General features: G+C 41.0%; 1 protein-coding gene across 3 annotated transcripts in view; it reads left to right on the top strand.

The window, feature by feature from the left end:
- Positions 1-12,894, top strand: part of RDX (radixin) — a 110,782-nt gene that overhangs the window by 94,254 nt on the left and 3,634 nt on the right. Inside the window, exons 15-16 of one of the 3 annotated variants that reach the window (XM_032167325.2) lie at positions 1,939-2,036; positions 5,471-6,081. In XM_032167325.2, the coding sequence (XP_032023216.1) occupies positions 1,939-2,005 (67 nt within the window). In that variant the 3' untranslated portion in view covers positions 2,006-2,036; positions 5,471-6,081. Of the gene's footprint in view, positions 1-1,229; positions 1,339-1,938; positions 2,037-5,470; positions 6,082-12,894 lie in introns of those variants that run through there. The other 2 variants (XM_058446903.1, XM_032167326.2) reach the window with 2 other exon arrangements.

The following is a 12,894-nucleotide window of genomic DNA, read 5'->3' as shown; positions in this document are numbered from 1 at the left end:
CTGTGTTGTGAATATTCAGTCCATGTGATTTTCATGTATCTCACCCTCACTACCCTTCAGTTGCGCCGTCAGCTAAAATACTGTCATCTAATCTCATGGCGCCACCTGGTGGCAAAGCTTGGAAATTTCTGACGTCTCTTCATCTTTCTTTCCCCATTAGGGAAACTCATACACGCAATTTTCTCCTTCAGTTCTATTCCCTCTCTTGTGCCTTTCATCTATTAACTTTATGCCCAAATTCTCCTTTCTCATGCTCTCCTAAATTTTCTCATTATGTTCATGAAAAATAATTCTCTTCCTTTGCTCTCTCTGCTCCTTTATGAGTCTAAATCTACGTGAATAGTACTACTAGTTAATCACAGTGAGAATAATACTACTAGTGACTATGGAAAAACTACAGCTATACATTTTGAAATGACATTTCTTTTTTTTTTTTTTGAGACGAGAGTTTTGCTCTTCTTGCCCAGGCTAGAGTGTAATGGCCCGATCTCAGCTCACCGCAACCTCCATCTCCCAGGTTCAAGCGATTCTCCTACCTCAGCCTCCCGAGTAGTTGTAATTACAGGCATGCGCCACCATGCCCGGTTAATTTTTTTATTTTTAGTAGAGACGGGGTTTCTCCATGTTGGTCAGGCTGGTCTCGAACTCCCGACCTCAGGTGATCTCTGCCTCGGCCTCCCAAAGTGCTGGAATTACTCAGCCTGAAATGACATTTCATACAATAAAGTGCCAGCCAGACTAACCTTCAAAGTCTTTGAAAATAGTTAAAATTCCCTTTAAAATGTTCTTAAATTTCAGGTACTATTGAACTGTCGAATTATTTCTGCCCAGGTTAACATCAAGCTCAAGTATTAAAGAAGAATTATAAAACCGTTAATAAATGTCATTGTTTCTATATTCCTTTATTACAATCTTTGACAAATTTGGAGTTTCTACTGTATTTTACTGCAAAGACTTAGTTTTTCATTATGGGTTAAACTGCCTAGAAACAAAATCACTCTTCATTACGTGGTTTCCGTGGGAAACAGCCCACCACAGCTGCCCTTTTGGTACATAACTCATTCGTAAGATACAGATTGCTAGTAACTGCATTTCTAATTGTTTTACCCACAAGGTTAGAAAATACTATAACCAGTGTTCTCCCCAGTCAGGGAACTGACTCATGGATAAGCTTGGCCAGTTTAGCAGTTTCCTTGTTGAGTTAATTCTGACTTTGTTTTATCTCTAAGGGATATATCGGAGAATGGCAGGTGAGTGAGCCGAGGAAGACAGACCAGAGAGAGTAGGGCTGAAATTGACCTCTTTAATTCCGGCAATGCCAACGTGTCTGCAGAGGAGGTAGTTTTCATGGTTGGTTTGTCTTAACCTATCCAGTCTTTTAGTAGGCAGGTACTGAGAATTTGCTTATTCAAAAACATAGCAACTATTGATTTCAGAGTAGGCACTACAAAGTATTTTGGATCCATTAGTCTGATTGCTACCTGAAAATAACTTTAACAATGCCTAGGTTAATCAAAAGACAACTTCAAATAAAATATAAAATCTGGTAGAACGCATTACTGAATGACATGAAGTTCTGATTTTTATGGCTTTAAGACAAGACCTACTATTCTAAATTATAGGTTTTATTATTGAAAGAGACTAGTTAGCTTGTGTAGAGTTGCTGCACTATTTGAAGTCTAGCATCTATTTAAAAGGAAGGTTTAAAGTTATTCTTATTTCCACATTCTAATCGTGGAGTTTCAAAGGTGGACTGGAAAAAAAAAAGAGGTTAAAGATTAGGCAGACAGTTTGACAATAACAAGCCCTACATAATCCAGGCTGACAAGGGCGCCCTGATGTTGCAATGTGCTGAGCAAGCAGTGAACCTGCCCATTCAGCTTCCTACTGTGTTCTTTTGCTAAATGCTTTCTAACCTCTTAATGTCTCTTTTGAAAGGTGGGGACCCAAACTGTATGCATTGTTCCAGATGCGCTCTTGCCAAAGCAGCATAAAGCAAATGTAACCCTTAGGAAGAAGGCTCCCTCCCTCACTAGGTAAGTACAACTGGCAGCCGTGGCCAGGGCCAGCTCACCTGCCCACTAGACCTGCCACACCTTCCACTGCCAGGATGCTGGTGGGACCTCATAAAATCTGAACCTGTTCATCCACAGGACCTGTGGATTTCAAGTCAAAGGAACTGATCAAGAGCGACCTCTATCTTTACAGCCTCTGATTCCATCCCTTCCAGGTTCTTTCCCAATAGTTTGCATCTCTTGGGCTCTTTGCCAATCAAGAACATCATCCTCCAATTTAATAATTTTGAGGTGAGCTAGAATTTATTAAAATGATGTTTTACCTGTAATCTTGGTGAGCTGATTGGACCTCCTACTTCAGAGGATTCTCTTACCTTTAGAAAGAGCCCTCTCGAGCATTGAGAATGAAAGTATTATGGTGCAAGTTCTCTTATGACACTTGTGTTCTGCTGGGAGGTTTTTCTTCTTTTTAAAAAATCCATATTCAGGCCCGGTGCGGTAGCTCATGCCTGTAATCCCAGCACTTTAAGAGGTGGAGGCAGGTGGATTACCTGAGGTCAGGAGTTCGAGACTAGCCTGGCCAACATGGTGAAACCCCATCTCTACTAAAAATACAAAAAAAAATTAGCCAGGAGTGGTGGTGCATGCCTGTAGTCCCAGCTACTTCGGAGGCTGAGGCAGAAGAATTGCTTGAATCGAGGAGGCACAGGTTGCAGTGAGCCGAGATGGCACCACTGCACTCCATCCTGGATGACAGCGAGACTCCGTCTCAAAAAAAAAAAAAAAAAAGACATATTCAGATTTACTTAAAAATGAAGTTTCGTACATGCACATTGAGTAGAACAGTGGCCCCCAACCTTTTTGCACCAAGGACTGGTTTCATGGAAGACAAATTCTCCACGGGCTGGGAGTGGGGTTGGAGGGGTGGAGGGGATGGTTTTGGGGTGAAACTGTTCCACCTCAAATCATCAGGCATTAGATTCCCATAAAGGAGCGTGCAACGTGGAACCCTCGCATGCGCAATTCACAATAGGGTTCGCTCCTTTGAGAATCTAATGCTGCTGCAGATCTGACAAGAGGCGGAGCTCAGGCCGTAATGCTTGTTCACCGCTCAGCTTCTGCTATGCCACCCAGTTCGTAACAGGCCACACGCCGGTACTGGTCCTCGGCCCAGGGGTTGGGGATTCCTGGAGTAGAGGAATTAAAGAATTGGTTAATAAGCTAGGTTAATATAGTATTATGTACTGACCTGAATTTGGTAATATTTAAAAATCATTTTTCAATATGATTACCATGATAACAGGTTGTTTTTAAATTCTTTTTTTTTTTTTTTTTTTGGCAGAGACTATTTGACTCATCCCATTTCTGAATAAAACCACAACAATGTTGTTTATGTTGTAAATCTTGAGTTCCCCCAAATTGCTGATTAAGCTTCCCAAAGTTCTCTGAACCTCCTTCTAGCTAAATGTCAATATATTTGAGATAATACTTAAAGATGTAGAACCAATGTTCTTTATAGAAATATTATGTTTTAGACTATTTATGTGACAAAAAATGGTCACATGTGTTCATTTAGGGTAGGGAACTTTTAGAAGCAATTTGCTTCTTTGGCCTTGAATTTGGCCTGCCCTGAAATAAGTTTAAGGTCGTGCCAGATTCTCTCTGCTATTTCATGACACTACCAAAACACTTTCATTGTTTCAAAGTCCACTTGAAACACTACGACACATCCATCGTCGTTTGCTCTCACTCTCTTTGAAACGGGTCTAGCTGAGAATCCAGCTTGTCTTATTTCTGATATTTGAGCTAAAATCCTGGGTTAAAGCACATTCTTAATGTGCCATAGGTTGCCGCAAACAATACTCTTCTTAGCTATTTATCTTTAGCCATTTCTTCCAGTGCAGAAATTCATTGATGTAACTCTTTCCATTTTGTCAACTAGTAAAACTCCCCAAAGTAAAATCTACCTGGTCTTTTATAATTTTTCCTCCTTGATTTTCATCTGTTAATGTTCTTTTTAGAGCAAATCCTTTGAGTGAGTTTGACTCTGAGCTATTGTCGTCAGAAGTAGGAAAAGAAAGTTTCTGAATGAAAAGTCAAGATCAAATGACAGAAAGAGATTTTGAATTATCTAGACATGAATTTATAAAGGGATCCACAGAGTTGGTGATTGCCACATCCTCTGGCTTGAGGTGTCACATAGTTGGCAGCCTTGGAAGAACTGCTGGGCCTCTCCATAGTTGATTATAAAATTATTGACCCAAGAGAAAGAACAGGGACTCTTGAGTGATGTTCTGGTCCTTCTCCCACTGCCCCCAGGGCTTCATCACAGCACTGTCATCCTATCTTCCTCGTGACTAGGGGCCTGTAGGATTATGGTGACATTAAGGAATTAAACGTGACATCTAAAGCCATGGACAGGCCAGGTGCTATGGCTTGTGCCTGTAATCCCAGCATATTTGGAGGCTGAGACAGGTGGGTTGCATGAACTCAGGAGTTTGAGACCAGCCTGGGCAACATGGCAAAACCTTGGCTCTCCAAAAAATACAAAAAGTTATCTGAGCATAGTGGCACATGCCTGTGGTCCTAGCTACACGGGAGGCTGAGGTGGGAGAATTGCTTAAGCCCAGGAGGTTAAGGCTGCAGTGAGCCAAGATCACACCCCTGCACTCCAGCCTGGGTGACAGAGCGCGACCCTGTCTCAAAAATAAAATAAAGCCATGAACAAGATAGAACTGACGGGTTTCCTCATGAATAGAACCCCTGCAGCCTTGGGACCAGACTGTACCCAAATTACTAATCAGCCCCAAAGGCTGGCACAGTCTGGTGTATTTAGACTCATGGGCTTTTTTTCTCAACCTTCAGACCTTTCTCTGAGGCTCTGAGCTGATTTTAGCTGAGGAGGCCAGAGTAAACCCAATCTGCAGGTCCTCCCTCCTGGATTCCCGAGGTGGGAAGGGGCCTGAGGTGGGTCAGACGGAGCTGGTGTAAATAAGGTGAACTCATTCCCTAAGCACACATGCCCTGTGGCTGCTCAACAATTTCTCTTGGGATTCACGTCACTGTGGTGTATGTGATTGTGACATGAAAGAGAGAGTGTTTATACCGTGATCTTATATCCACATCATAATTCTGGATCAGAACATTGCAAAATCTGTATGTGAGACTCCTTTTGAGGCCAAAAGTAATTCTAACCAGGCTGAGGTCAGAGTGTAGAGTTTGTGGATGCACCTTTATTTTGATACAATCTGTACATCATTACATTTCCTCACCGGCATTCCATTCCCCTTCATCACTCAACCATCAACTAACCATGACTAAATGTTAACTTAGAAAATGTGCAAAGACATTCAGGGTCACGCCTTTTCAACTGAATGTTGATAATACGAGTGTTTGAGTTGAGTTTTCTTCTTTCTTGCCTGACTTTCCTATTCACTTTGTGTGTCTTCATGCAGGCCCCTGGCTACTGACATATGGGAAGCTTTAGGATAAGGACATACCTGGTGTTCTGAATGTGTATATCCCCCAAAGTCTGCAATCTCAGCTGGAACTGGATGGACCAGTATTCCCTTACCCAGGGCCCTGGCTCATGATTCTCTCCTCTTCTCAGTTTAGTGTTGGATTTCCCTTTCTTGCTATTCTCTTTCTCTCCAGACCCCTCTCAAGTGCTTTTCCTAAAGACAGACCTTAGCAAGATGGGCCAGGACTTGGGACTTCACACGGCACCCTGCAGTCCCAAGCCAGCATCTACTGTACCCCATCTTCAAGACTCTATCCCCCAAACAGATGCTGGAAGGCATCAGCTTCTGATAACCCACTTTTTTCTGCATGACTAGCTTGTAAGGAAGAATCTGTGGAGAGGATTTCCAAGAATTTCCCACTTTTTCAAAAAATGTATGTGACTTATATTTGGCTTCAATCCAAGAGCAAACTCAGTGGTGAACAGCTCCATTTCTGTGCACATGTTGGTGGAATCTGCAGAAATCGATGCAACATTTCTTTCCTGTCTGGGCTGTTTGTATAATTGTATATAAATGTAGCAATAAATATATTCTAACATCAGCCTGAGCCTTACTGCGCACTTGATTCTGCATCCTGGTGGTAGGCGGTGAATATCACTTGCCTGCCCCATCTCAGGTTCCCATCTTCTCTGATTTCAGTTACTTCGGACCTGCCAGTGTTTGGAGAAAGAGGGTTTAGGAGAGTTCAGTGGCAGAGCTGGGACGTGAAGCAGCATTATTAATTCATAAGATGGCACTAGTCCTGGCACTTTGAGGTGTTTTGAATGTCCAAGGACCGAAGCTTAGAGGATTGGGTGACAGATTGTGACATGAGTCAGCTGCATTAACAGTCACTCTGGCCAGGCACAGTGGCTCATGCCTGTAATCCCAGCACTTTGGGAGGCTGAGGCGGATGGGTCACGAGGTCAAGAGAGCGAGACCGTCCTGGCCAACATGGTGAAACCCCGCTGTGAAAATTTTGTATGTTTGAAAATACAAAAATTAGCTGGGCATGGTGGTGCGTGCCTGTAGTCCCAGCTACTCGGGAGGCTGAGGCAGGAGAATCGCTTGAACCTAGGAGGTGGAGGTTGCAGTGAGCTAAGATCACACCACTGCGCCCCAGCCTGGGCAACAAAGTGAGACCCTGTCTCAAACAAAACAAAACAAAACAAAACAAAACAAAAAACAACAAAAAAAGTCACTCTTACAGGCTTCAAGAGCATGTTGTGCTGTGATTATTTGACAGGTATTTGCTGGGCACAAAGGTACCCCTTAAAGATTTTCAGAAAAACCCCACAAAATATGCCAACATGACATAGAATTTTCCATCTGTCACTGATGTTTTTCAAGGATATTAAGTCTAGTTATTTTAGAGACAACCTCCTCCTACAGGGGACATATAAACAAAATAACCTTTCGCTAGGCAGATATGATATTGTTTGTATAATATCAAGGAATATTTATTCCCAAAGCGGTCTCTTGTAATTTATGTGAAATCTTCGGTTATCAGGCACTTTTATAACTTAAAGGATAACCACATAGTTGTGGTTTCTTATCAAGTTATGGTTTCTCAGGCCTCTCCTTGATTATAAGTGGAAGTTGGCATAAAATCATTCAGTCATAAGACCTGGGAATGCAATGAAATGAAAAGTCATAATATCTGGCTTGGTGCAGTGACTCACCCCTGTAATCCCAGCACTTTGGGAGGCTGAGGTGGGCGGATCAGTTGAGGTCAGGAGTTCCAGACCAGCCTGGCCAACATGGCAAAACCCCGTCTCTACTAAAAATACATAAATTAGCTGGTGTGGTGGCAGGTGCCTGTAGTCCCAGCTACTCGAGAGACTGAGGCAGGAGAATCGCTTGAACCTGGGAGGCGGAGGTTACTGTGTGTCAGGATTGCGCCACTGCACTCCAGCCTGTTGTTATCCTATGGCAGGGGCAAACAGCTCTTGCAAGATTACTTTTTGTGTATTAAAAAATACAGTCTGGAAGAGAGTTGAGGAAATCATCTGTCAAGCTCTTTAAAACATTGAACAAGTAACTCTGAACAGTTGTGCCACATCTGTTCTTACTCTCACCTTTTAATAGATATATCAGGGAACCTGAGGCTCCAGGTCAAAAGATAAAGAGGGCACCGTATGGGCCACTGCCTTCAACAGCTAATTCCTGTGCAATGCACTGGGCAAAAACCTTTTCTACATGTGGGTTTTTCTAGCCAGGACTGGTGATATGAAGGGACATTATTATAAAATATATGGGACAAATTACCAATTGCTTCGGTTTACAGTGCAGTAAGAGAGAATCCCAATTAGAGATAATGCTGTATAATCAAAAGTTTAGTTTATGAAGCTGTGAAGGATTGAGAGTTTTCAGCCCGTAGGTGTTAAAACCTGGGCATTTGCTGCGGCTCTGCCACTAATTAGTAGTTGGAATTTGGACGAGTCACTCCAACTCTCAGGGCCTCTGATTCCTCTGCTGTAAAATGAGGTGTTTGGACTAAATGATTTCTAAGGTTCTTTTTGTTCTTAGAGTCTCTTCTTTGGAAAAGGGAAAGGAGTAGCATAATTTTCATGTTAAAGAGGAAGTCATTAGATGGCAAAAATGTGCAGTTGAGAGGAGAAAATAGTTTATTCTATTTTGTTTTATAATTTCAAGATTTATTTTAGATGTAGGGTGTACATGTGTAGGTTTGTTACATGAATTTATTGCATGATGCTGAGGTTTGGAGTATGAATGATCCTGTCACCTGGGTAGTGAGCATACTACCCAATAGGTGGTTTTCAACCCCTGCCCCCAACCCTCTCTCCCATCTCTAGTAGTCCCTAATGTCTATTGTTCCCATCTTAATGTCCACGTGTACTCAATGTTTAGCTCCAACTTAGAAGTGAAAATATGTGGTATTTGGTTTTCTGTTCCTATGTTAATTTGCTTAGAATAATGGCCTCCAGCTGCATTCATGTTGCTGTAAAGGACATGATCTCATCCTTTTTTATGGCTGCATAGTATTCCATGGTGTATATGTACCACATTTTCTTTATCCAGTCCACTGTTGATGGACACCTAGGTTGATTCCATATCTTTGCTATTGTGTGTACTGCTGTGATGACCATATAAGTGCATGTGTCTTTTTGGTAGAGTGATTTCTTTTCTTTTAAATATATACCCAGTGATGGTATTACTGGGTCAAATGATAGTTCTGTTTTAAGTTCTTTGAGGAATCTCCAAACTGCTTTCCACAGTGGCTAACTAATTTACATTCCCACCAACAGTCTATAAGCATTCCCTTTCTCCACACCTCACCAGCATCTTTTTTTTTTTTGACTTTTCAATACCTAACCACTCAGACTACTGTGAGATGGTATCTCATTGTGGTTTTGATTTGCATTTCTCTGGTAATTAGTGATGTGGAACATTTTTTCATATGTTTGTAGTTGCTTGTATGTCTTCTTTTGAGAAGTGTCTGTTCATGTCCTCTGCCTACTTTTTAATGGAGTTATTTGTTTTTTGCTTCTTGAATGATTTAAATTTTTCAGAGACTCTGGATATTAAACCTTTGTCAGATGCATAGTTTGGGAATATTTTCTCCCATTCTGCGGATTGTCTGCTTACTCTGTTGATAGTTTCTCTTGCTGTGCAGAAGCTCTTTAGTTAAATTAGGTTCCACTTGTCAATTTTTGCTTTTGCTGCAATTGCTTTTGAGGACTTAGCCATAAATTCTTTGCTAGGGCCAGGTTTTCTTCTAGAATTTTTATAATTTGAGGTCTTACATTTAAATCTTTAGTCCAGCTTGAGTTACTTTTTGTATATGGTGAAAGGTAGTGGTCTAGTTTCATTCTTTTGCATATGGATAGCCAGTTATCCCAACACCATTTATTAATAGGGAGTCCTTTCCTCACAGCTTATTTTTGTCAACTTTGTCAAAGATCAGATGGTTGTAGGTGTGTAGCTTTATTTCTGGGTTCTCTACTGTGTTCCATTGGTCTGTGTGTCTGTTTCTATACTCATATCATGCTGTTTTGGTTATGGCAGCCTTACAGTATAGTTTGAAGCTGGGTTATGTGATGCCTCTGATTTTGTTCTTTTTGCTTTGGATTGCTCTGGCTATTTGGGCTCTTTCTTGGTTCAATATGAATTTTAGAATAGCTTTTTCTAATTCTGTGAAAAATGACCTTGGTAGTTTGATAAGGATAGTATTGAATCTGTACATGGCTTTGGGCAGTATGGCCATTTTAATAATATTGATTCTTCCTATCCATGAGCATGGAATGTTTTTCCCTTTGTTTGGATCATCTACGATTTATTTTAATTTTTGTTTTTTTGAGACAGAGTCTCCTCTGTCACCCAGGCTGGAGTGCAGTGGCACGATCTCGGCTCACTACAACCTCCACCTCCCAGGTTCGAGCTATTCTCCTGCCTCAGCCTCCTGAGTAGCTGGGACTACAGGCACACAGCACCACACCTGGCTAATTTTTGTAATTTTGGTAGAGATGGGGTTTCGCCATGTTGGCCAGACTGGTCTTGAACTCATGACCTCAGGTGATTTACCTGCTTTGGCCTCCCAAAGTGCTGGGATTACAGGCATGAGCCACTGCGCCTGGCACCTGATTGCTCTTGCTAAGGCTTCAAGTACTATGCTGAATAGGTGTGGTAAGAGTGGGCATCCTTGTCTTGTTCCTGTTCATAAGGGGAATCCTTCCAGCTTTTGCCTGTTCAGTGTGGGTTTGTTATAGATGGCTCTTATTATTTTGAGATATGTTCCTTCAATGCCTACTCTGTTTAAGGTTTTTATCATGAAGGGATATTGGATTTTATCAAAAGATTTTTCTGCATCTGTTAAGATAATCATATCGTTTTTGTTTTTAATTCTGTTTATCTGGTGAATCATATTTATTGATTTGTGTGTCTTAAACCAGCCTTGCCATCCCAGTAATATAGCTGACTTGATCATGGTGAATTAACTGGGTTTGATTTGCTGGTATTTTGTTTTGGATTTTGTGTCTGTGTTCATCAGGGATATTAGTCTGTAGTTTTTTTTTGTTGTTGTGTCTTTGCCAGGTGTTAGTATCAGGGTTGTGCTGGCTTCATAGAATGAGTTGGGAGGATTCCCTCTTCCTCAATTTTTGGGTATAGTTTCAGTAGAATTGGTATTAACTTTTCTTTGTACATCTGGTAGAATTCAGCCGTGAATCCATCTGGTCCAGAGCTTTTCTTGGCTGCTGGGATTTTTATTACTGATTCAATTTTGAAACTTGATACTGCTCTATTCAGAGTTTCGATTTCTTCCTGATTCAGTCTTGGGAGGTTATGTGTGTCCAAGAATTTATCCATTTCCTCTTGATTTTCTAGTTTGTGCTCACAGATGTGTTGATAATAGTCTCTGAAGATCTTTTGTATTTCTGTGGGATCAGTTGTAATGTCACCTTTCTCATTTCTGATTGTGCTTATTTGGATCATCTTTTTTCTGTTAATCTAGGTAGTGGTCTATTGATCATTTTTATTCTTTCAAATAACCAACTTTTGGTTTTGTTGATCTTTTGTATGGATTTTTGGGTCTCAATGTCAGTTCGGCTCTGATTTTAGTTATTTCTTTTCTCCTGCTAGTTTGGGGATTAGTTCTTGTTTTTCTAGTTCCTCTAGGTATGATGTTAGATTGTTAATTTGAGATATTTCCATCTTCTTGATGTAAGCATTTATATTTATTTATTTATTTATTTAAGATGGAGACTTGCTCCCTATCACCTGGGCTGAAGTACAGTGGCACAATCTCGGCTCACTGCAGCCTCTGGCTTACTGCAGCCTCTGCTTCCCAGGTTCAAGCAATTCTGCCTCAGCCTCCTGAGTAGCTAGGATTACAGGCATGCACCACAATGCCCGTCTAATTTTTGTATTTTTAGTAGAGACGGGGGTTTCACCATGTTGGCCAGGCTGGTCTCGAACTCCTGACCTCAAGTAATCCACCCACCTTGGCCTTCCAAAGAAGTAGGCATTTAGTGCTATAAACTTTCCTCTTAACACTGCTTTTGTTGCATCACAGAAATTTTGGTATGTGTGTCTCTGTTTTCATGTATTCCAAATACTTTTTTTATTTTTTTGAGATGGAGTTTCGCTCTTGTTGCCTAGGCTGGAGTGCAATGGCATGATCTCGGCTCACCACATCCTCTGCCTCCTGGGTTCAAGCGATTCTCCTGCCTCAGCCTCCCAAGTAGCTGCGATTACAGGCATGTGCCACCACACCTGGCTAATTCTGTATTTTTAGTAGAGATGGAGTTTCTCAATGTCGGTCAGGCTGGTCTTGAACTCCTGAACTCAGGTGATCTGTCTGCCTCGGCCTCCCAAAGTGGTGGGATTACAGGCATGAGCCACCACACCTGGCCGAAAGAATTTTTTTGATTCCTGCCTTTATTTTATTGTTTACTGAAAAGTCATTCAGGAGCAAGCTGTTTAATTTCCATGTAATTGTGTGGTTTTGAGAGATCTTCTTTGTATTGATTTCTATTTTTCTTCCACTGTAGTTTTAGAGTATGATTGGCATGACTTCAGGTTTTTTAATTTATTGAAACTTGCTTTTTGGCTGAGCATGTGGTCAATGTTACAGTATTTTCTGTATGTAGATGAGAAGAATGTATATTCTGTGATTGATGGGTAGAATAGTCTGTAGATGTCTGTTAGGCCCCATTGATCAAATGTCAAATTTAAGTCTAAAATTTTTTAGTTTTCTGCCTTGATGATCTAATGCCGTTGGTGGAGTGTTAAAGGACCCCACAATTATTGTGTGGCTGTCTAAGTCTTTTCATAGTCCGGAAGTATTTGTTTTATTAAGCTGGATGCTCCAATGTTGGGTGCATATATATGTTCAGGATAATTAAGTCTCTTATTGAATTGATCCCTTTGTCATTATGTAATGCCCTTGTCTTTTTTTTTTTTTTAACTGTTGTTCATTTAAAGTTTGTTTTATCTGATATAAAACTATTGACTTCTGCTCTCGTTTATTTTCCATTTGCATGATAGATCTTCCTCCAACCCTTTGCTTTGAACCTATGGGTGTCATTACATGTCGGTGGGTCTCTTGAGGATAGTAGATGTATGGGTCTTGTGGTTTTTTTTAAATTTAATTTGTCACTCTGTGCCTTTTATGTGGGGCATTCAGAACATTGACATTCAATGTTAATGTTGATATGTGAAGTTTGGATCCTATCGTGAAGTTATTAGCTGGCTATTTTGTAGTTTCTATTGTGCGGTTGCTTTATAGGGTCTGCGAGCCATGTATGTAAGAGTGGTTTGTGGTGATAGGTATTGTTCTTTCATTTCCATGTTTAGAACACCCTTAAGGATCTCTTGTAAGTCTGGTCTGGTGGTAAAAAAATTCTCTTAGTGATTGC

This window comes from Hylobates moloch, unplaced genomic scaffold (assembly GCF_009828535.3).
Source record: "Hylobates moloch isolate HMO894 unplaced genomic scaffold, HMol_V3 SCAFFOLD_11, whole genome shotgun sequence".
Lineage (NCBI taxonomy): Eukaryota > Metazoa > Chordata > Mammalia > Primates > Hylobatidae > Hylobates > Hylobates moloch.
Note: the sequence above shows the minus strand (reverse complement) of the source record. Positions and strands in the feature narration are given on the sequence as shown.